General features: G+C 36.4%; 1 protein-coding gene across 2 annotated transcripts in view; it reads left to right on the top strand.

Annotated features, from left to right (window-relative positions):
• The window catches only part of LOC125833314 (uncharacterized), a 39747-nt gene extending 14435 nt beyond the window's left edge, over positions 1-25312 (top strand). The window contains exons 8-20 of one of the 2 annotated variants that reach the window (XR_007443300.1): positions 429-539; positions 3657-3733; positions 8388-8454; positions 8589-8654; positions 17580-17687; positions 17817-17947; positions 18078-18144; positions 18235-18302; positions 18510-18591; positions 19856-19932; positions 20032-20091; positions 24218-24288; positions 24641-24691. Coding sequence is in view for 1 of the 2 variants with exons in the window: in XM_049512456.1 (XP_049368413.1) it covers positions 429-539; positions 3657-3733; positions 8388-8454; positions 8589-8654; positions 17580-17687; positions 17817-17947; positions 18078-18144; positions 18235-18302; positions 18510-18591; positions 24218-24288; positions 24641-25019 (1227 nt within the window). In the remaining variant the exon portion in view is untranslated. Of the gene's footprint in view, positions 1-428; positions 540-3656; positions 3734-8387; positions 8455-8588; positions 8655-17579; positions 17688-17816; positions 17948-18077; positions 18145-18234; positions 18303-18509; positions 18592-19855; positions 19933-20031; positions 20092-24217; positions 24289-24640 lie in introns of both variants that reach the window. The other variant, XM_049512456.1, reaches the window with a different exon arrangement.
• The last annotated feature ends 408 nt before the right edge of the window (positions 25313-25720 follow it).

Below are 25720 nucleotides of genomic sequence, written 5' to 3'. Positions count from 1 at the left end.
CTATTTGAGCTCACTTTTCTAGTTTTCAGATTTAACTCCTTTCCAGGTTTCAGATTTAACTCTTTTTTGCTCACTTTTATTGTTTTCAAGGAAAAGTTAACACTTCACTTAAATGAAGTTTTCATGGTACTAGGTTTACTTATTAAAAAAAGTATTCATGGTTTGTTTTAGTTGTAGACCTTTATGAGGTCTCATAATTTTATATGATGTTACTGCAAGAGAGAGCTTTCCCCTGTGCCTCAACTCTCAGATCACCATAGAATTCTCCCATGGCCTTAATTTAAGGAGTTTTTTTCCTATGGACATGATAAGAGGCTTAAATTAGAAAAAAGTACTTAGTACTTCATTAAATAGGTTAAACTTCTGATTTGTTTTGTCATTAGAAATAGAAGACGTGATTTAACACGACTGTTCTTTTTTATTGACAGGCTCTGAAAGAAGCACTTGCACATATTCGGGTCTGCTCAAAATTAGAAGGGCTTTTACTGAAGAAGAAAACTCTTAAATATGGGGACTCTCCTGAAGTCCATGTACAGAAGGTACACCACTCTAAGCTGTTACTTTAAAATATAGTTTTCTGAAAAAAACAGGATCTATGGTTTCCCATCTTGTGGGAAATCGCATTATGCTCATCTTTTTATTTGAAATATTATTGGTTATTGCTACATCAGACGGGTAATCAAACACTCTATAATATGTGATGTCAATATTTGTACAATCTAGATTCCATTGAAATCATTTCTCCTGACATACATTGTCAGTTTTAGACCATTGGTGTGTATGCCTTCGGTTAAATTTGTTTTCTCATGAAGATTTTTAGTTCCATAGGAATCTTATGCCTTTCTATGTCTTACCCATTCTTTTTTCCGGTGGGGGTTTGTGTTCTATTTATACAACTATATTTTTTCAACTAGCTGCTTTTATTCTGTAAAATTAGGTCTTCGGCCTAATTCACACTCCAAAAGCTAGCTCAAAGAGAGGAGGACTGCCCAAGCCTTATAAAGATACAATGTGGTGGGTGGGCATATTTAATTTAAGGGCTTCGGCCTAATTCACACTCCAAAAGCTAGCTCATTGACCACCAATGTGGGATTTTTTTAAATTTTCAACACCCCATCTCACGACCAGGGCTGGACATATGGTGGGTGGGCATATTTAATTTAAGGGCCCAATGTCAGGTGAGATGAGTCCGGCTTTGATACCATGTACAATTAGGTCTTGGGCCTAACTCATAGTCTAGGGGTGGGCGTTCGGTTGATCGGTTTGGTGTTATCATATTTTAGTTCGGTTTTGAAAAAGTGTGCACTGAATACCTAGTTTGGTTCGGTTCAGTTTTTTCAACTTAGGTTCGGTTTTATTCGGTGTTTCTAAAACAATTTTTCGATGCAAATAAAAAATAAGATGAGAACAAAATCAATAATTTAAACCCACAGTCAGCCAACTACAAGACAACAACATTCAACAATCAACAATTATGTAAACTTGTAAAATTTAAACTGTAGCGGGACAAGCCAACTATCTTTTTTTTTATAAAGGTAAAATTGTATTCCTCAGCAATGAGGGTATGCCGGCAACCACCAAAAAGATTTACATCAGTGACCCCCCCAAAAAAGAAATCAACTCAAGAAAGCTGCTACTAAACTTATAAAGAAGAAATAAAATCTAAAGTCTGTCCGGCAGCCTCTATACCCTCTTTACACCAAAAAAAGAAAGTCTTCATACAATTCCATTTGATCTTTTGCACTGATTCTGAAGTATTTTCTAGACACCTCTTGTTTCTTTCTCTCCAAATAGTTCACCATATACAAGAGGGTATTAAGTTCCACCATTTCTTCGTAGCGGGAGTGCGGGACAAGCCATCTATCTACTTCCTAAAAGTACTTATGCTTGTGCTTGCTCAGCAAATAACATCAAGAATGGAAAAGTAGAGGTCAAACTTTGCAAATACCATATCCATACTAAACCTTAATCTCTAATTTTGGTTGTATGCATGTTAATAGGTCAGTGGAAAAGAATACATAGGAAATGCATTTCGTATGGTTACTAAATTCAGTGTGCCACTGCCAACGGCTATATTTTTCAATTAAATCAAATTAAAATATTATTTTAAATTTATTTAATTTTGAAATGGTTTGGGTCAAACTTAAATTGTTTTGGGTAAAAAATCAAAATATATAACTAATATTATTTAAAATATTATTTTATATTTAATTAATAAAACTTTGATTCTTCGGTGCACCGTGGAATGGTGACCCTTACACCGAACTGAAGAACTGAATTTTCCGAAAAAAAGAACCGACATTGAATTGAAACACCAAAGAACCGACACCGAAAAACCGAATAATTTCGGTTTGGGTTGATTTTTTGATTTTCCGATTCTTATGCCCACCCTTAACTCACACCCCAAAAGCTAGCTCAAAGGAAGGAGGATTGCCCAAGTGAAACCACCCATTTCATTAACCACCAATGTGGAACTTTTTTCATCTTCAACATATTCTATCCTTTTTACTCCCCATTTTCAAGAAGGATTAAGGGGATTGGAGTTCAAGGGTCAAACCATAAATTTGCTGTCTCAATGAGACATTGATCTCGTAATTTTTTAAAAATAATATAAATTTTTGAGAAAATACATTTACTCCCGCCTAAATTTTGACCTTTTTTTGAAGTAGACACCTAAAGTTTTTCCCACGAAACCATTTCCAATCACTATAAATACACCATTTTAACCCGTTGGCAGAGCAGGTGTATCTTATGTATTGGGGGCGCGTGAATGAATAAAAATTCACCTGCAAACTAGTGTAAAAATGCCACGTAGCAAGATTTTACACCCCCATTCCCCTGAAAGAGTTCAAGAAATGGAGGATTTCTTTGCCAATGCCTTTCAGGGTGGTTATTGAAGAACATTCTCACATTTACTTAGGAGTTTATGAAAAGTTTATACGATTCCTAAGTGGAAATCATCTCGATGGTAATCTAATAAAAGGAGCTGCACCCAAGGGCGTGGCCTATTGGTCAATGAAGTAGTTGAGAACCCCGAGGTCTCGGTTTCAGAACTCAGTAGAGACAAAAAACACTAGGTGATTCTTCCCATCTTTAGTCTTGGTGTACAGTGTGTAATTAGTTGAGGTGCGCAAAAGCAAGCTCATACACCACGGTCATGGAAAAAATTAAAAATAATAAAGGGAGCTTGCAAAATGAGGAAGTAACGGGCTTGTACAATGAGGAAGTAACGGAATTGCAATGAGACATAGTCAAATAAAAACTACTTGACTCCCCAAATGATAGCGGTATAATATAAAATGAAACATAGGCAGTGTATTTGTTAGGGACTTTTCTCTTTGTGGTGAGTATCAAGCATATCTTTTCAGTGTCAACTAATTTTCTTAGGTTGTTTGCTGCGTCTTGTCTTATATTCCTATTTTGACAGATAATTTTGGTCAGCTTAGCTTAATAATTCCTTTAAGTTCTAGAAAGCAACATGCTTCATGCAATTTGTTTTGGTATAAAAAATTTGTTTGTGGAAAGAACATTGGTGGATCCCCTAATACATTAGTGAGTAACAGGGCACATTGTTTTCAGCGAAGTTCATCCCTTCTTTTATATCAATTTTTTGTTGCATCTTTTGCAAGATTAAAGCAATATTTGACTCTTTGCAGGTTGATAAACTGAAAGTCTTGTCTGAATCTCTTGCTAGCTCTACCGGAAAAGCTGAAAAGAAGATCTCCGACCACAGGTTGGAAGTGAATATTTCAATTGCTGCGTCCGTGTGCTTTGTTAATACCATTTTTAAGTGGCACATTTTACCCAAAAAGGGAAGTCTCTTTTGTATATTGGCAAATTGTTCGCCCCATCACTAAGAGCATCATTATCTTGGCCTTGTTTACATTTCTTGCAATCTTCAATTTTATTTGTGTTTCCGTTTGGTAAAGGGAAACCTGCGTCTATTTTAAGGGTCTGTATGGTCTTCGCTTCTAAGTTAGTTTTATTAGAGTTGTCTCCCCAAACCAGATATGCTATACTTCCGTGTCTTGTAAGTTTTATATACCAAAAATGTTTTTGTCTATATTTGGTATTAATTGGGTAATGCCACATAGCACCAAAGAGGCCTTTGAATACTGGTGCAATTGGAGAGTTGGTAAGGCCATCAAGCCAATCTGGAAGATGATACCTGCTAGTATCTTTTGGCGTATATGGTCAGACAGGCACATCAGATGTTCTGAAGGTTTATCAACTACAAATCACTCCCTTAAGGCTAGGTGTCTTATGTATCTATGTAGTTGGCATAGTCTTTCACCCATATATTCATCTGACAACTTTTTGAACTTTGTTAGATTCCTGGTACTAGTTTAGTCTTTTTTGTAAATGAGCTAACGAAGTTTTGTTATCTTCCTAATTTTTGTACTATTCTGCATCTTCTTGATGCCAGCAATGAAATTTCTTAGTATTTCATCAAAAAAAAAAAGTTTTATACCCCAAGAATTTACTGTGTTTACAAACAACCCTCTTTTTTGGAGGGTGGGGGATAGTGCATCATCTTTGTGAGGGATTGTAGATGATAGTTTCATTCCCATGTTTGGTCATGGGATTAAAGGTTATTAAAATGGAATCTGCCTAAAGGCTGATTCTTTAACCAAGGAAAGAAGGAAAATAAATAGTGTAGTTGGGGGGAGGGGGTTGTTTGGATTTCACTTCCTTATACAAAGATGAATTCCGTTGAAATATATAGGACATATAAGTGCAACCTTTTTAATGCTTAATCAAAAAGGTTGATCCTGTATTTCAAGAAGACAGGCATATTATTTGTCGTCTCTGGTTATTGCTAGATAACATGCAATTTTGTTGCTCATTTAGGCTAAAGTAGTTTATCAACACCATTGTTCTTTAAAGTAATGCTTTTTATTTTTGGTTGAATGATTTGTGAGTTGTCAACTTATGACAGAAGGGAACTTATTCCCTCCAATTGCAGCTTGAACTCTTAAGGAGTCGTTTGGTGTGAGGTATATGATATAATAATCTCATGATAAAATGCAGGATTATTTTATCATGTGTTTGGTTGGAGGTACTATGTGATCCTTGGATTATTTATATCACCATTTTTACCTTACTGATGAGATAAGTTATCACATATACATGGTGGAATAACTTATCCCGGGATAAGTAATCCCAGAATAACTTATTCCCAACCAAACGACCCCTAACAGTTTAACAGTAGAGCCTAGTCGAGTTACCATTTTTGGCTTGCTGGTGGATTAGATTATGATTTCTGCTTGTTTCAATGAGACATTCTGGAAGCTTTTTATATTATATTATATTTGTCTATTGACTAGGTTATATAAAAAAACTCATGTTTGAGCAAGTTCTCAAGATAGTTAGTTAATTGTTTCTCTCTAAGGTCTTATTTTAAATTGTCTTATGACTCCATTTAGAACAACCCCTCATTTTCTATTGTGAATATAATCCTGAAAAAGGTAAAAACTGTGGTGCTTTAGTAATTAAGAAAAAGAAATTTAAAACTTAGTATGAGATTGCTAGCCATTGAAAACCTATAATTACATTTTCTCATCTAAATATATATATTTTTTAAAAATGGTTTCCCAACTTGATTAACATGATTTAATTGCATCTATATAGCTTAATTATAGTTCTTCCATTCTCTTGTCCAAATAATTATTGTTTGTCTCAATATTATATTTTCTTGCATTACTTTTATATTTTTTGTTTTTTCTTCATGATGCTTTTCTTCGCTGAAGTCCACACTTTGGTTAAGCTATGCACATAAATCGCCAACATAGTTTGGTGCTTTGTTTGCATTTTTCTCGTTTGCCTACTCTTTTTGATCGACTTATCTTCCATGGTGTCCACCTGTGTGCATCTTCATCTCTCTTTAATTTTTATATCAACAACAACATACCAGTGTAATCCCACAATTGAAGTCTAGGGAGGGTGGTGTGTACGCAACCTTACCCCTATCTTGAGAAGGTAGAGAGACTATTTCGGATAGACTCTCGGCTTAAGTGAAGCATATTAAAAATCAATTATCTAAAACAAATACAATAGTGAAGAAGTCATACTGAAAATAATGGAGAAGAAAATAGTAGAAACAACAGATATATGATAACCGAAACCAAGGAGACAACAAAATTGAAGAATAAGATAGTAGGAGAGTGCTAAAAAAATACTGATAAGGAAACTAGACAACGCTTGACTAACTACTAACCTTCTATGCTAATCTTGACCTCCAAAATTTTCTCTTAGTGTCATGTCCTGTCATAATCATCTCTCCCCAATACTTCGTCGGCCTACCTCTACCTCTTCTCACACCCACTATAACCAACCTCTCACACCTCCTCACTGGGCATTTATGCATCTCCTTTTTACATGCCCGAACTATCTTTGCCTCACCTCCCCCATTTTGTCTACGAGGCCATTCCCACCTTGTTTCTAATATCTTCGTTCCTAATCATATCTCTCCTAATATGCTCACACATCCTTTTCAACATTATCAATTCCATGACTTTCATGTTCTAGACATGCGAGTTCTTGACTGGCCAACATTCCGCCCCATACAACATAGCTGGTCTGACCACCATTTTATAAAACTTACTTTTAAGGCTTGGTATCATAATCTTATCTCACAATACACCAGATGCGTGCCTTCTTTTCATCTGTCCTGTTCCAATACAATGTGTAACATCCTCATCAGTCTCCCAATTTTCTTGGATTATCGACCCTAGATACTTGAATCTTATTTTCTTGGAGATGACTTGTGTATCAATCCTCACTTCCACATTTTCCATGAGGGTCACTTCATAGATGTGTAAATCCCTTTCTGAATAAACTTCATGATTTTGTTGCTATGTCTGTCCAACCTTCATCCTGATTGATTTTAAGAATAATCAGTTAAGACCTTTAGTTTCCCGGTGTTGCTTAAATACATGTTAATCTACATGTTGAAATTTTGGAAGATTTTGTTTATGTCTAGTTGCTCCTCCTCCACTTGTGACATATCTTGCCAGTTCCCACTGAAGTTAAAATCAGAATGCTACATCTCGGCCTCATAATTGTGAACAATGGATTTTGATTACTTTTCTCGTTGCCCTAAAAATAGGCTTACATCACTACTAAACTTTGTGAAACTCATTTTTTGTGCTTCATTTCGCTTAGTATGCCCTTTAATTAGGAATCAAGGTGGTAAATCGTGCACATCTTCACTGATAGGCTCAAATCTTTAAGAGAAACACTAGACAACATATTTTTGAGTAAGTGATAAATTAAATTAAACGTCACGGTTGATCTTTTAGCGATTAAGAATAAGAAATTTAAAATTTAGTAGAAAACCTATAGATACATTTTTTTCATCTAAATAAACAAATTTAAGATGGTTTCTGAACTTCATTGACATGATTTAATTGCATCTATATAGCTTAATTATAATTCTTTCTTTCTCTTGTCCAAATAATTATTGTTTGTCTAAATATTTACATTTTGTTGCATTACATTTATATTTTCTGGTTTTTCCTCATTAATGCTTTTATTCGCTGAAGTCCATACCCTGATTGAGCTCTGCACTTAAATCACCACCAGAGGTTTGGTGCTTTGTTTGCATTTCTCTTTTGACTACCCTTCTTAATTGGCCTCTCTTCTGTAGTTTCCACCTGTGTGCATCTTCATCTTTCTTCAGGTTTTGCCATCATAGATCTGTAAATCCCTTTCTGAATAAACTTCAAGATTTTGTTGCTATATCTGTCCAACCTTCATCCTGATTGATTTCAAGAATAATCAGTTAAGACCTTAATTTCCTGGTGTTGCTTAAATACATGTAAATCTACATGTTGAAATTTCGAAAGATTGTGCTTATGTCTAGTTGCTCCTCTTATACTTGTGTCGTATCTCGCGAGTTCCCACTGAAATTAAAATCAGAATCTCTACCTCATAATTAAACAACAGATTTTGATTACTTTTCTGCTTGCCCTATAACTAGGCTTACATCACTAGTACTACTAATCTCAATATACTATTCTCATTCAAGGAAGAATTTAGTTATCTGGAGAAACATGGAAGATATTTATCTAGACTTATACCAGGATCTTAGAGAGTATGAAGACTCTAGTTTCGGTTGTTCTCTCATCAATTTTGATGCCTTTCATGCTCAGAAGAGGGAGATTACTAGAACATTATCTCTAACTAAAGGTAAGATTATTTTTTAATAGATAGGAGAAAATTTCTGACTAAAGATAAATAACATCAAAGTTATGAAATAGTGATAGTAAAAGTTGAATGATGACAGCACTTAATAATGAATTGGGTGAAGTGCTTTTGCTGCTACTTAATTCTTAATGTGTATCTATATAGCGATTTGATTTATTACAATTATTTGCTGTTGACAGAATACAGAAAGAGGAGGCACTAAAATTTCGTGTGGCGAAGACTAGCGAAGTTGGTGAAATAGAGGAGGTAACATCTTTGCATGATGTTAAGTTATAACCAAAGTGTTTTTGCACCAGTGGTGGTTGAAGAGTATATGCCAAATATAGGTTTCTGGGATTGCTTGGCCTAAAGGTTTGGGGTTCATTTGCTTGTGTTTTCAGGAATTAGTGGCTGAGATTTCTACACTGAAGAAACAACGAGATGAGATTGAAGCTCAATTGAAACAGGTACTTTGTTGATGATAGAAGGCATTCCCTTGGTGATATTGTTACTATAATTTGCATTGAATGAGTTCTTTTGCTGGTGCATTTCATGTACAGGTTTATCATGAAAGGTGTCTTTAATGGTCACATTTTACCTTTACTCTCTAACACTAATATTTTCTCTTGTGCTCTGCATTCATAGTGATAATCTCACGCAGACATTCATATATGGGGCTGTACATAAATTGTTCGGCAGTCCTTTCGTTAAAACATCGGCTACCTGATCTTTTCAAGATTCAAATGGCGTGCAAATGGGTCTGCTATCTAATTTCTCCTTGATGAAATGTCTATCTACCTCAATATGCTTAGAGCGACCATGTTGTATAGGATTATGAACTATACTTATTGCTGATTTATTGTCACAATATAGTCTCATAGGTCCTTTCCATCTCATCTTCAAATCATCAACAATTATGTTTAACCATAAGAACTCACAAACTCCCACAACCATAGTTCTGAACTCAGATCCTGCACTTGATCCGGTTATTACATTTTGTTTTCACTCCTCGAAGTCACCAAATTTCCTCCTAAGAAAATGCGATATCCAGAACTTGACCTTTGATCCACTAATAAACCAGCATAGTCCACATCATTATAAGCCTCTAAAACCATGTCTCCTCCTCTTTTGAATGTTATTCCTTTTCCTGGACTTCCTTTAAAATATTGTAGTATCCTCGACAACTTGAAGATGGATTTCTCTAGGATCATGCATAAATTGACTAACAATTCTTACATCAAAGGCAATATCCGACCTTGTGTGTGCGACAAGTAGATCAATTTTCCTACAAGCCTTTGATACAAGCTTTTATCTACCACAGAATCTCCTGGAGCATTGCACATCCATGATTATATTCAATTGGTGTAGCCACTGGTTTACACCCTAATTTTCATGTTTGTTTCAACAAATCAAACACATTTTTTTGGGAAATAAAGATGCTTTATTTTTGAGTGTGCCACTTTGATTCCCAAAAAATACTTTAATTTCCCAAGCTCTTTGATGTTAAAATCCTTGAGTAAATACATCTTCAAATGTTGTATCTCCTCTGAATCATCACCAAATACTATGATGTCATCCACATAAGCTAATAATTTATGTTGCTCAACCTCTTCAAAAATATAAACGGATGCGTGCCAAATTCTTCAAAAGTAGTGTATTTTTGGAGAATCCGACACGGGTGCGACATCGAAAGTGAAGAGTCTGCGCTACTTAGCTAATTATGTTGTCACCTTTCCTTTTCTGAGTGTCGTATGAACAAGGTGTTGTCTCCTTGACTTTGTCGATACCCTAACTTGATCATAACCTTTGTAAATTTTCCAAACCATGCACAAAGTGATTACTTTAATCCATAGAGTGCCTTCTTCAATCTACACACCATTCCCTTCTTGCTTTCAAAACTAGGGGGCACCTCCATATAGATCTTCTCATCTAAGTCTCCATGTAAAGAACATTTTTTTACATCAAATTGTAGTAGTTTCCAATTAAAAACCGCAGCCAATTGTAATAAGATTCTCACTGTATTCATTTTTGCTACTAGGGCAGAAGTCTCCAAATAATCAATTATATAGGTCTGTCTTTAAACCTTTGCTACCAAATGTGCTTTAAATCTTTCTATGGACCCATCAGACTTATATTTCACACTATGATACAATTACAGAGAATTACAGAGAAGAAACAAATTCCAGGAGTAATCTCGAGGAATATGAACAGCGAGTTCAGGGATTAAACCCGAGTATTCAGCTAAAGAGAGAAATATAGAGAGAAGAAAACAATCTTATTAGCAATCAATTGAATGAATGTCAATGATCTAATACAATCCTTTTATAGACTCCTAGAGAGTGATAAAACAGTTAAAATCCACAGCTACAGTAATAACAGAATTTAGCCATCTAACAGTGCTAACTGTTCTAACTAACTTCTGGACTTGTTAACAGAATTTGCCACATCAGCGATTAATTCTCCTTTTGCTAACTTGTATCAATACCCCTCCGTAAAGAACAAACTTGTCCTCAAGGCTGAAAAGAGGGAAATCGATGCTGCAATTCAGAAAGATATTCCCAAGTTGCCTGATCAGCTTCCAAACCTAACCACTGGACAAGCACTTGACACACAACTTTGTTACCCTTCTTAACCAACCTCCTCTCTTGGAAAGCTGTAGAACTGGAGGATGAGAAATGTCACGAGGCACCTCATGGCATCTCTTGAGCTGAGAAACATGAAAAATAGGATGGATCAACACATCAACAGGAAGCAACAATTTATAGGCCACTGCACCAACCCGTGCGTCAATAAGATAGGGGCCATATTACTTTGCTGCGAGCTTGTTGAAAGGTCGAGCAGCCACTGAAACTTGTCTATAAGGTTGCAGCTTCAAATACACCCAGTCACCAACTGCAAATACCCTGTCTGATCTATGTTTGTTAGCCAAGTCCTTCATCCTTTGTTGTGTCCGACTGATGTGAAACTTAAGCAACTCAATAATTGCCTCTCTTGCTTCCAAGGACCTGTCAACCATCTCGTTAGCAGCTTCTCCAACCAAATAAGGGAGATGAATAGGTGGTTTTTGACCATAAAGAACTTCAAAGGGCGTGCATCGGATAACAGTGTGATAAGTGATATTATACCACCACTCTGCAAGTGGTAGATAAGAGGGCCAAAGCAGAGGTTTGTCTGAGCAAAAACACCTCAAATAGGTTTCCAAAGTTCTGTTCAGTACTTCAGTTTGCCCATCAGTCTGGGGGTGATATGCAGTGGATCGTTGCAACTGAACTCCTTGTAGAGTGAACAACTCCTTCCAAAATGAGCTGAGGAAAACAGGATCCCTATCACTCGTCAAGGTAACAGGCATACCATGGAGTTTAAAAACGTGATCTAAGTAACACTGAGCTACATCTGGGGCAGTATAAGGATGCTGCAAGCTCATGAAATGGCCATATTTACTAAGCCGATCCACAACCACTAATATCACATCCTTGCCTTTAGCTTTAGGGAGACCTTCAATAAAATCAAGACACACATCAGTCCACACCCCGTCAGGAATGGGCAGGGGTTGTAACAACCTTGGGTAAGCAGCAACATCATACTTGTGCCGTTGGCAAACATCACACTTGTGGATAAAGTTTCTAATATCCTGAACAACAGACTTCCAATAAAATAATGATTGAATTCTTTGGATAGTTGCATCCATTCCAGAATGCCCACCTTGAGGGGTAGTGTGCCATAGGGTAATGATGGTATCCCTCAACTGCGTATCATGTCCAACTACTAGTCTACCCTTCCATCTGAGTTGGTCATTGCACCAAGTAAAGTACTTGAAAGGTCGAATCTACAACTTAATAATCAACTCTCGCAATGTAGCATCTTGTGTCCAAGTGTCCTTGATCTGTTGGTACAACGTATCATTAGGACTAAGAAGTGAAATAGCTAAGAGCTCAGCATCAGGCTTCCTTGATCATTCTCAGAGCCCTTCTTGTACTCTATGGAAAAATCAAATGCCATCAACTTTGATATGCCAACCACCTGAAAGTCTGTATGAATATGTTGGTGGAGTAAATGTTTCAAAGCCTTTTGATCTGTCCTCACCACAAAGGATCTGCCCAACAGGTAGTGAGACCACTTAGTGACAGCAAAAATAAGTGCCAATAACTCTCTATCATACACTGACAAGGCCTGGTGCCTCGGTGCCAAGGATTTACTAATGTAGGCAATAGGGTGTCCCTGTTGCATTAGCACAACTCCAATACCTCGACCACTAGCATCTGTCTCCACTACGAAAGGCAAGGAAAAATCTGGCATAGCAAGTACTGGGCAGAAATCAAAGCTTGTTTCAGTGTCTCAAAAGCTGTAGTCGCATCACCTGTCCACACAAACCCTTCCTTCTTTAATAAGTCATGCAATGGTCTACATATGCTTCCAAACCCTTGGATGAATCTCCTGTAGTATCCTGCAAGCCCCAAGAATCCTCTCAATAGTTTGATATTAGTTGGTATTGGCCAATGTTGCACAGCCGTAATCTTTTTGGGATTAGTTGACACCCCCTCAGCACTAATAAAATGCCCCAGATATTCCACCTTATCCACTGCAAAAGCACACTTTGACATCTTTGCATACAACTGATATTGTTTCATCAAATCAAATACAACTTCCACATGAACTAAATGAGCATTAATATCTTTGCTATAAATCAGAATATCATCAAAGAATACCAATACTGATTTCCTCAACAATGATTTAAAGACTGCATTCATCAAACTCTGAAATGATGAAGGTGCATTGGTTAAGCCAAATGGCATAACCAAAAATTCATAGTGACCTTCATGAGTTTTAAAAGCTGTTTTGTAAGCATCCTCTTCAGCCATTCTTAATTGATGATAACTTGCCCTGAGATCAATTTTAGAAAAAGTCACAGCTCCACCTAACTCATCCAACAAGTCTTCAATGATAGGTATTGGAAACTTATCCTTAATTGTCATCTGATTCAAATCTCTATAATCAACACAGAGTCTCCAACTTCCATCTTTCTTACCAACTAACACTACTGGAGAAGCATAAGGGCTAGTACTATGTTGCACCACACCTTGATCCAACATTTCTTGTACTAATTTTTCAATGACATCTTTTTTAATTCCCGGATACCTATAAGGTCTCTTGTTAACAGGATTTGCTTTGTCAATGAAGGGAATTCTATGATCAAAAGAACCTCTGTGAGGTGGTAATGTAGTTGGCAATTCAAATAAGCAGGAGTACTGACTAATTAATGCAGCAAATGATGGTAAAATTCCCTCACCTTGAATGACTTGAATGCTGTGACACTGCGATACTTTTACTGTCTGAGGTACATGTGACAACATGAACAACTGCCCCTCCTTAGCTAAGGTCTTAGCTTTAACAGACTTCAGACCAGTGCTAGCCCCTCTTAATACATGTTTTTTGCCCTTGTAAACAAACTCAATGGACCTATGTTTAAAATCAAACAAAATTCTGCCCAATGTATTCAACCATTGTACTCCTAAGACTATATCCACATTTCCCAATGGTAAAAGCAAAAAATCAGAAGAGAATGTGGTGCCCTGTAATAGCCAGTGAAGATTCTTGCAAATAGCAGCGCTTTGCACTTCTCTACCATCAGCCACACTTATAGATTGTTCCTGAATAGAGCTAGTCTGACAACCCAACTTTGCAGCCACTTGTTTATCTATAAAGTTGTGAGTGCTCCTAGTATCAATCAAAACTTGCAGTGGTTGTTTTTCATGGTATCCTGTTAGTCTTATGGTTTGATAACCAGTGACCCCTGTAAAAGCCTGTAATGATATAGCCATAAATTCATCCGTCTTCTCCCACACCTCTTCTATCTGTTCCTCTTTTACTTCAACATTTAATTCTTCTTCCTCAACTACTTCGACCAGATACAGTTGCTTCCTTCCCCTGCAGTTATGTCCATTCACATATTTTTCATCACAAAAGAAACACAACCCTTTGGATCTCCTTTCATCCATCTCTGCTGCCGATAGCCTTTTAGTAACACCATTATTAGGGAATCTATTAATCCTATTAGGTGTAGATTCAAGGGGTTTCGTGAATGTGGAATTGGAATAAGAATTTCTTTGGGAATATTGAGGTTTAATATGGCTAGGCGTGGGTAATATAGGACCTTGGACTTTAGGAAAAGATTTGATTCCCCAAGATTGAGCTTGAGCTTCAAACACCTCCTCTTGCAACCTAGCTACCTTATAGGCTTGCAACAAAGTTTTTGGAGCATGTATTCTAATAGACTTGTTCAACTCCCTCTTCAGACCTCCCAAAAAACAACTAATGGCATTTTCATTGGAGAGATTAAGTCCAGTTAATAACCTATCAAACTCAGCCTGATACTCCCTCACACTACTGGTTTGTTGCAAGTTCTTTAGGGCTTCCATGGGATCTTCAAAACCCTCTCCAAACCTTTCATTCAATGCTAACACAAATTCAGTCCAAGATGGATCTAAAACCGAGTTTCTAGACCTAATGTAGGACCTGTGCCATGCCATAGCTTCACCTTCAAAGTGGATAGAAGCCACTTTCACCCTCTGCTCAAAAGGTATTTCATCCATGGAGAAGAATTGATCAACTTTGTACAACCAACTTCTTAACTCACCACCAGAAAAATGAGGGAATTCTAATCTAGAGTAACGATTGAAAAACGTACTATTGTAGTTAGGAACATTACCGGTATGCATATCATTGAATCGAGCTCCTTGCGGCGTTTCTCCTAAACAATCTCGACCAGAATTAGATTCTGCCCTAGCTGGATCCTTTTCTTTCCCCTTCTGATTCAAATACCCAATTGCTTCCCTGATTTCTAGCAATTCCTTATCAGCCTGTGCATTGCGATCGTTCATAATAGACATTCCTTCCATCACTTTCTGTAACTGGGTCTGAATCTGGTGAAGCTTGTCCTCTGCTTCATCTTGACTTTTGCTGCGCGTCATCAAATCAATGCCAAGGATTGCTTGCTCTGATACCAATTGATACAATTACAGAGAATTACAGGAAGAAACAAATTCCAGGAGTAATCTCGAGGAATATGAACAGTGAGTTCAGGGATTAAACCCGAGAATTCAGCTAAAGAGAGAAATATAGATAGAAGAAAACAATCTTATTAGCAATCAATTGAATGAATGTCAATGATCTAATACAATCCTTTTATAGACTCCTAGAGAGTGCTAAAACAGTTAAAATCCACAGCTACAGTAATAACAGAATTTAACCATCTAACAGTGCTAGCTGTTCTTTTATCAAACAAAAAACAGTGCTAGCTGTTCTAACTAACTTCTGGACTTGTTAACAGAATTTCCCACATCAGCGATTAATTCTCCTTTTGCTAACTTGTATCACACTAAGCACCCATCTGCAGCCTACCGACTTTTTCCCTTTAGGTAATATTTCCACAATTTCCCAAGTTTTGTTTTTCTCCAACGTTTCAATTTCTATCTTCACAGCTTTCTCTCATTCTCTGTTGTCTAATGCTTTATACAAATTTTCGGGGATAGGAATTGTGTGGAGGTTATAGAGAAAAGCTTTATGACTTGAGAATATATTTTGATATGTCACGAAAAGGCTCAAAGGGTTTTGTGCAAGTTTTGGTTCCTTCTCTGAGTGCAATGGGAAGGTTGAGGTCAATAGGTTTGCTAGGTGCTTCTTCATGATCCGTTTTGTTTGGTATTTCTAATGGTTCAAGAGGTTCAGGATGGGTATTAGGAGCAGTAACCTGTGGAGATGATTGCACATGACTCATGAGTACTTTGATCAGCTAGCCTCTTTCTTTTGGCATAAACGTACAATGGTAGATTGTTTTCTAGAATTCCATTATCTATATCCGGATTAGGAGACTCAATGGGTTCATTTGGATTTAGAGACTCAGGTGATTGAAGAAATAGTGACTCATGTAAGGATTTGGCACGACTAGAAATAGACAAATCAAATAGTGATAGATCTAGAGGTCCCTCTCCTTCATTGACTCCCCATGATGCTAAGAATGATTAAAAAAGGATTCACTCTCATCAAATGTGACATCAGCTGAAACGAAGAATTTCTTTGATGATGGTTGATAACACTTGTAGCCTTTTTGAGAAGGAGAATATCCTATGAAAACACACTTAATAGCTATGTTTTCCTGGTTTCCATCACTAGTATTTCTGTTTGGAGGTCTGTCATAGTACCATTAAGTTTCCAGCATCTCTCTCGGGTGAACCAATATTTATTTTCATTAGGTGCAATAAAGATTGTACCATTGATACATATTGATAGGCGGTTTGAATGAACATGCGGGCTTGATGATGCTCTCCCATTGTAAAACTCCAGATTTTCTTGAACTTGTCCCTTTTGCTACAAGAACTGATTGATCATTAATTTGAGTTTCAAGCATAACACTCCTCTGTCCATATAATGGCCATTGTCTCGTTTAATGATGGAAAGTCTTCTTTTCCTAAGATTTACACTAGCACGACATCAAGTTCTGCATTTAGTCCTGCAAGAAAATTATAAATCCCTTCTTTTTCGATAAATCTCTTCATGATCACAGCATCATTTAAGTTACCAGCTTAAAAAAAATGAAATCACAGCATCATCTTTGCAACCCATTTGAATGCATTGATAATGATCCATTTCTTGCCATAATCCCTGTAAAATTTAGAAAATTCAATGACAGGTCCATTTCTTGCCATAATCCCTGTAAAATTTAGAAAATTCAATGACAGGTCGAGCTCCCTGTTTTGCTGCAGAAAGTTGTCTTAATATCATAGCATCATGTACTTTAGATTACGTCCCCTTCCTGCATCCCAGATTTCCTTACCGTTGCTTAGAAACATAACACTACCACTGTTTTGGAAGGATGGAGTTCCCTAACCAAGACATCACCATTGCATCATTTACATCCCATGCATCAAACATGGGGTCTTCTTTAGATGGTCTTGTACTGAGAAGGTGCCATATATGATATATCTATCAATTTATGAATCATTTATTACAAAATATAAACTATGTGTCTAGTTTGTATTATAAAACACTTGAAATCACGATTTAAAATCCCAAATCATGTTTTTTTTTTTTTTTTTTGAGAATTTGGGATATGAAATCATGATTTCAAATCACGATCCCAAATCGCATGTCCAAATGCTGATTTGAAATCATGAATTGCAATCGCAAGCTTAATGACTTGCATGATTAGTGGCTGCACCATCTCTCTGTTGATGCAATACTTTTGCTAGTTTACTGTTCTCTATCTCTATCAAGTTGGAGTTGTTTTGAAAGGGATTCAAGGTTGGTTTCAATGATCAAATTGTTTGAATTAGCATTTTGTTTTTTTGTGCTAGTGTTCATCATTCTGGTACTGGCTAATGAGTTTCTTCTTTCAGGTCAATATCTCACTGGCTGCAGCTAATGCACGCCTTCAAAATGTCCGAGAAGAGAGGGACCAATTCTATGAAGCTAATGATCAGATTGTTGCTCATTTGAAAACCAGGGTGTGTCTTTTATTTGAATATCTGTTTTGTCATTAGTTTCCTTTGCTTTTCCTATTCCGGTGTATACCTGTTATGTGTCTCCTATCCTTATTCTTGCACTTGCCATGACCTATTTCTTCATCTTCGTAGGAAGATGAGCTGACACAATCCATTGGCTCTTGTAAAGTTGAAGCAAATATCCTCAGTACATGGATTAATTTTTTGGAAGATACATGGACACTTCAGTCTTCCTTTACAGAGAGTAAAGACAAAGAGGTCAAGTATGTTACTGGATTTACTGCACAATCAGTCTTCCAGATTTCAGAACCGGAAGAATCTTAAAGTATAACTCTGTTTTAGTTTGTCAAATGTTATCCTGAATGACTTCTTGGTTTGTGCTTACTTTTGTAGTGTTGAACTCGAAAAGCATGAGGTTTATTTTGGGAACTTGATATTGCAACTCCTCTCTTTTTATGAGGTATTAAATTGGTAAATGATCATAGTTTCTTTTCCTGTGCTTAGCAGTTAGCACAGAACATCTTTCTGAACATATCTGTCGCTTGCACAGAAAGAATTGAGGCCTTCTATTGATCGCATTGCTAAATATGTTGAAAACTTGAAGACTTTAGGTGACAGGTAAGATCCTCTTTTTTTGTGTTCTGTTGCCTATAATGTACTGCAGAGCTTAGTTGCGTGGACTCTTCACTTTTGATGCCGCACCCGTCTCGGATTCTTCAAATATACACTACTTTTGGCGAATCCGACACGTACCCGTTGGCATTTTTGAAGAGTCCGAGCAACATAGTTGCAGAGTCTTATGGTTATTTTGCTTTTGTCTGACAGCTCTGCTGTGGGATCTGGTGGGTCAAAATCACTGAGTCCTAGAAAAAATCTGGAGGAGGAATACTTGGACTACGAAGCCAAGGTAGAAAAACATTACTACATGTTATTCCTTCACTTTTATGTTGCTGTCTGATTTCCAGAGTGTTATGATAGAGACATTAAAGGATTTGTTAGAATCAACAAAACTGATCGGACCAAACCTGACTACAACAACTATGCCTTTGTCCCAAATAAGTTATAGTTGCTATATGAATCTCCACTTCATCATTTAGCTCATTTCAAATCATTATCATACTAAATAAAATAAAAGTGAAAAAAAAGTTAAATATAATAATAACAATTACTATTGTAGAATTTCAGAATGAAGAAAAGACTTCTTTATATTTAATGTCTTTACATCCCATAAGAAGGTATATATACAATGCATCCTATAAGTAATTATGGAAAGACAATATCAATTACAATAAAGCAAATATTTATTCCTGCAATTACGCCAGGAAAAGAAAAAATATAAGTCTCCTACAATCATGCTAATTAATTAACACAATCAATGCTCCCTTCAAGTTGGAGCAGTGATGTCGCACATGCCCAACTGCAAACCAATGTATGAGAAGTCCTTTTGCTGCGGCTGTCTGTAATTACATCCACTAGCTGTTTTTCTGACGGTATATGAAGCGAACTCAAGATACCACTAGTAACCTTCTCTTTGTTGAAGTGCCAATCAATTTCAATATGCTTTGCTGGTTCATGTTGAAAAAGATTCTGATCTATATTGATTAATCCCTAAACCCTAAACCCTAAACCCTATTAATTAATTTCAATATTGCTTTGTTTGTTCATGTTGAACAAGATTGTGATCTACATTGATTATAGTTTTGTTGTCGCAGTACAAGGAATGTTTTCCTTTTCACAATATCAATCTTCTAGTATCTGTTGTAGTCAAAACAGCTCACAGACAGTTTGGCCCATAGCTCTACATTCTGCTTCCCCACAAGATCGGACAACTACACTCTGTCTCTTCTCCAAATACTAGGTTCCTTCCTATGAGGGAACTGTAATCAGATGTAGATCTTCTTTCATCTAAGATCCAACCGAATCCACATCTGTAAAAGCTTTATCCGGAGGTGATCATGTTTAGAGAAAAGCAAACCTTTAGCAGATTTTAGATACCACAAAATGTGAAAGACAACTTGCATATGAGGATCTCTGGGATTATGCATGATCTGGCTGAATAGATTATTCTTGTCTAGTGTGACAGAGATAAATGGGCTTTCCAGCCTACCACTGATATCTTTCATTATGAACTGACCCTCTTCCTATTTGTAACTTGTGATTTCTTTCAATAGGCAATTCTGCTATCTTGCAACCCATCATCTGAGCTTCTTTCAAGTGATCTGAAATAAACTTTCTTTGAGAAACAAAGGTTCCTCTTTTTGGTCTTGCAACCTCAATTCCTGAGAAATGTTGCAACTTCCTTAGATCCTTGTTCTCAAATTCTTTTGCTAACAACTTCTTCATTCAGGTCATCTCCTCTTTGTCATGCCCTGTCATTACTGGGTCATCAACATAAATAGTGAAAAGAGTGAGTTTACCCTTTTGATGTCATCTGAAGAGGGTATGATCAACATTGCTCTGTTGGTAACTGAAATAGGTCATCACTTTGGAGAATCTGTCAAACCAAGTTTTATAAGACTTTGTTTAGTATCAAATGCAGGAGGGATCTCCATATACACCTCTTCCTTTAAAAGAGTTTGGATTGGCTTAAAAGTTGGTCAAATCAGCTTAAAATAACCGACTTGTTTTGGTGTTTGGTAATCGTAAAAAGCGCTCTTAAGCTAAAATATTTCGAAATGAGCCAAAAACTATAAGTTTGAGTAAAAGCACTTGAGGTTTGACCAAGTAAAATACATTGTTGTCTTAATCACCTATCTCTCTGTCCATGTCTGGTAGGTTTGGTTCAGTGTTTTGGACGGCGACAAAAGGCAATAAGGGTCTGCCACGCCACAAGGTGAGGCGAGCGGTGAGGTGCTCGCCTTTTTGAAGTGCGGCGCCAATCAATACAACAAAAGTTGATAATAGATAGTACATGCTAAAGTCTAGAACTTGAATGAGAAAAAAAGTAGAACAACATCCAAAACAGTGAGAAAAAAAACAGAGGTAGAAGTAACTCTTGAATTCTGAAGAAGAAGAAGAAGAAGAAAATGAAAAGAAATAGAGGAAGAAGAAAAGAAGAAGAAATTAGAAGAAGAAAAGAAGAAATACGTAGTGGTTGGACTTTGGAGTCTTTGGCTAGTCACTAGAGAAGTCTAGTCGAGTCGTCTGATTGGATTTGTAATCGTAGTCTAAGAGTGCAACTGTTCAAATTTTGACAGAAAATCCTAAAGTTATCTTTGAACTTTAAAAACCCTGAATTGGTTTCCTTTTTAAAAAGAAAATACAAAAGGCGACAACTTTCTCTCCTTTCTCGCCTCTCGCCGTTGTCGCCATGGCGTCACCTTTTAAAGATAGCCTCGCCACCTCTTGCCATTGGCGACGAGGCAATTGCCTTTCACAACACTGGTTTGGTTACTTCATTTTGACGAAAGTCTCTGCAACTTTTTTGTGAATTCCAGTAAAAAGATTGAGCTTTCAAAGAAAATAGATCAAAATGCATAAATTATAAATTTGATAACAGATGGAACTTCTCTATTTTTTAATGATTTTTCCTTTTCTACTTCTTCCTTCTCTATTTCTCCAGATTCTACTTCTTCCTTCTTAAGTCTTCATTATAGAGCATAAATAGTATCCCATTAGAGACATGCAGACATCGGTATTTTAGGAACTTATAATGTTAGCTTGACTTGCAGGAATTATATCCGATTTTAAAATTCATTAAATAAGGTTTACACTTGGAGAACATATGCCGGTGCAATGACAATCTGATTCAAGGAAAAAAACTCATATATTAGAATAACTTTATCTTATTAAATTGAGAACTTGAAATAGCTATGAATTAACTTTCACTAATATTAATTTAGAATTACATTTTTTAATAATCAGTTAATACAACAGCTTTAAGGGCATTTTAGTCATTTTGACTGAAAGTAGTGCTTATCATCACTTTTTTCACTGAACACATCAGCTACTTATTTTCTGCTTCAGTACTTTTAGCTAAACATGTAACTACTTTTTAAATTCAGATCCAGCACTTAAAAAGTGCTTTTAAGCTGAAGTGCCTAAAAGCTACTTTTTGTTTTAGCTAATCCAAATGGATTCTAATTCTCCATGAAGAAATGCATTTTTAAATGCAACTGTTGTAAATCCCAATAAAAAGGGGATAGCTTAGGGGTTTTTTGATCCATAATCTCTCTATATAATGAGTCCTATAACTAGTTAAGGTAAGATAATAATTACAAAAAAATAAAATAAAAATATTCTATTCCTGTAATTATGCTGGGAAAAGGGAAAATTGCCTCTAAAATGATGCTAATTAATTAAGACAATCATCAACAACAATAATAATATTAGAAGTTCTCTTCCATTGTGCCCATCTTTAGCCAAGTCTTCATTGATACCAAGGTTTGGTAGGTTTTCAAGACAACTTCCTTTCATGTGATTTTATATCTACCCCGTCCCCTTTTGACATATTCATTTATTATAGTTTCATACCTATGAACTGCCCATCTGTAGGTCGACTCAGGGCATGCTGAAACCATCTCAAGCGGCCACTCACATTTTATCCTCAACTTGTGTTACTTGCACCTTCTGCCAATATGGTCATTTTAATCTTGTATGACCACACATCCTCACCGCATTTCTACAACACTCATCTTGTTGATATGTTGGACTTCAGCAGCCCAACATTGATTACCACATAACATTGTCGGTCTTGTAGTTATTCTATAGAACTTGCCTTCCAATTTATCACATGACACCCCTGTAGCACTTCTGCAAAGTTTTAATCTTATAACGTCTTTATTTATCATTTCGTTCTCTTGAAACAACCCTAGACATCTAAATTGTTTGCATTTTGGCACCGCAATCTCATCTGGTCTCACCCCACTTGTGGTATTTCACAGGGTTTGTTGTTGTAATCCCATCTAGTCTCACCTCAACTTTTCTCTTCTCATGCTGACTAAACATGCAATGCATGTATTGAGTCTTCTATGTATCCAAAAACTACTCCCTGAAATGCTTGTCATAGTTCAAGCTTTTGGTTGACATCCTTTACCTTTGTCGGCCTAATTCTAGGATTATAGCTAAAGTTCTATCATTTACAAACTTGTGAAGGTCTAAAATATTATTCTCTTGGTTTGAGTTGAGCTATTGATCCCTTGATCTCTTTATTCCCTGTCAACGCTTGTTGAGAATCATTTTTGATACACTTCACCTTGTTTAAATCCTTATCCTTCTTCTCACTCAGTCATGCTAGTTTATAAGTTTTGTTCTCCCCTTCTCGTGTCGCTAGATTTTGATGCAAGTCATCTAGAGCTCCCCCTCGAGCTTTACTAATACCTTATTAGCTTCCCTTGTAGCTTTCTTGTATCATTCAGAGGATTCTCCCACCCTCTACTTTTGGCGACTTCCTATAATCACTCTCTTTTAGCTTTAGTAACTCATTGTACCTCTTTGCAAACTGGGGCCTTCTGCCCAGATTTGCAGTTTTCGTTGAGACACTTGATACTTGACTCCATTTTGGTAAATGAAAAACTTTAATTACCAAAAAAAAAAATCCTCTTTGTACCTTCTCGTTCCAACATCATGATTCCTATGGTTGAGGTCTTAGACCTTTAACACACGTAATACATCAGTTGTTACCTTTTTTAATGCAACTAGACATTTCCTTCTGTCTTCCTCTTAAGTCCCAAGCTCCTTTCTCCCCTTTTTTTTTTTCTGGAAACAGTAAATAGTTAGTGCCCTTCACCGCAACCTAATTCATGGTTGTTTGTATGTCGTCACCTTTTCACTGTACTCTTGAGCTTTGCATCTAAGTCTACTAACCTATGTTGGGTGGTAATAGCTTCTCCTGGAATAACCTTACAGTCCTTGTGTGTACTTCTATCTCATCTTCTCATAACGATAAAGTCTATTTGACTATTGTTACCCCCACTCTTATAAGTTAAAAAGTGAGAATCTCTCATTTTTAAGTATGTGTTAACTACCAGTACTTCATAAGCAAAAGCAAATTCTAATATAGTCTCCCCTTCGTTATTCAAGTACCATAACCATTACCCCCGTGTACATGTTCAAAGTCATTGTTGTCTTTACTTACATGGTCATTTAGATCTCCCGTATAAAGATTTGTTGGTCTTCTGAAATCCCTTGAACCTAGTTGCCCATATCCTCCCAAAGCATAGTAGTATTGACATTCTTTTTTGATGACATAGTAGTATTGACTTTCTTATTTATCTTTCCAGAAACATTGTGCAGAAAATTACCCCAACTAAACAGAATTTGAAGAAAAACTGGTACATTCAAATGATTTGAAAATTGCTTTATCAACTGAAAATTTTAAAAATAACTGATCAAACTGTATCATTGTCACCTCTAACCTACACTATGTTCATCTGTTCGTGTTTCTAATTTTTCCACTTCGATCTAATAAGTAAACCTTCTAAAAATCAGTCCAAACATATCTTTGGGTGAATTGGTCTTACCTTTTGCTTTGTTGCATGTGCCTTGTAAAAAGCAACCTAGATATTCTCAAGGTATATCTCTTCTAACTGCAGATTGTGACCACCTTTAGCGTAGTTGACAATATGAGGGAGCAGTTCTACGCTCAACAAGAGAAAATCTGCAGGTTTGGCTATTCATTATGGTGTTTTCTTTTAATTACTCCCTCCGTTCACTTTTACTTGTCACGCTTAGCTTTTCGAGAGTCAAACTGGTTGAATTTTGACCAATATTTTAAAATGTATTTTTTCATCGTATAAGTAAGAAAATGATTGCAATTTATAGTATTTTTTATATAATTTTCGAACAGCCGAATTTAGAATTTAAAATTTGAATTAATCTGGTTCAATTGACCTCCGAGGATTTAGTCAAATTGACTCTTGTAAAGCGAAATGTGACAAGTAAAAGTGAACGGAAGGAGTATCTTTTGTTGGATACCAAGCTCCATAAAGTAAATTACTGTCTGCCGTTTTCTTTAGGAAAGATGATCCAAAAATAAAAGAGCTATTTGAAAACATTGAGAAGCTTAGACAGGAATTCGAATCTGTTGAAAGACCAAACCTAGAAATGGAAATCCCTGTTGAAGAGGGAAACTCTTCTTCTCATGAAAGGGTAGATGATGATATATCACAACCTTCGGAGCAGGACATAGAAACTGTTCTAGCTGGGGAAAAAAAGGAAAATGAGACACCATCTGCCAAAACCGAGGAGGTCCTCGACCCTGAAGCAGAGTTAGCAAAGCTAGAATCTGAATTTGGTCAGATAAATCGCAATTACTCTGCAGAAGAGATTGGTGACTGGGAATTTGATGAGTTGGAGAAAGAGCTGAAATCCGGGGAGTCAGCAACGAGAAAATAGATACAGACATCAGATATATTTGGTCCTTCTTAATAATGTATAAGTTGTCATTTATGTACACATGCTAAGAAACTCTGTGATTTAAGCTCCGAAATGCTCCAAACGTTTTTCTTTTTCTTTTTCAGGTTGTATCACTAAATGCAGTTCCATGCGTTCATTCTGTAAATTATCAAAGTTGTGGTTGTACAACACCAGTTCACTAGACAAACCTATAGGAAATTTGTTTAGCTATATAGATTGTATACATTCAAACGTATCTTCCCAAACAAAGATATTGTTGAAGCATTTGGAAATGGCTTGCCATTATGTTTTTATTCGTCTGATATAGTTTTGTATTTCTGGGGTGAAGCTTAATACTGATGTATAGCGTTTATCAATCCTGTTGAGTTTCATTTGGCAACTTGCTTTACAAAGAATAGTATGAAAAACCTGAGGAGGTGAAGCTGTGGATGAAACAATTATCAACTACCACAACCATCACCACCGTCAATCACCATAGTCAACTGTCACCACCAACCATTACTACCATAATTATTAAGGGGTGTTCATGATTTGGTTTGGATCGGTTGTTGGTTAAAACCAAAACCAAATCAATTTAGTTGGTTTTTAAATTTTAAAACCAAACCAAACTAAACAAAAAAATAACGTTGGTTTGGTTCGTTTTTTTTTTTTTTTAAAGTAATAGTTTTTTTTAGAGATAA

The sequence above is a fragment of the Solanum verrucosum genome, unplaced genomic scaffold (assembly GCF_900185275.1).
Source record: "Solanum verrucosum unplaced genomic scaffold, falcon-dt-bn FXZP01000274.1, whole genome shotgun sequence".
In the NCBI taxonomy this organism is placed as follows: domain Eukaryota; kingdom Viridiplantae; phylum Streptophyta; class Magnoliopsida; order Solanales; family Solanaceae; genus Solanum; species Solanum verrucosum.
This window is presented reverse-complemented; position numbering and strand designations above follow the sequence as displayed.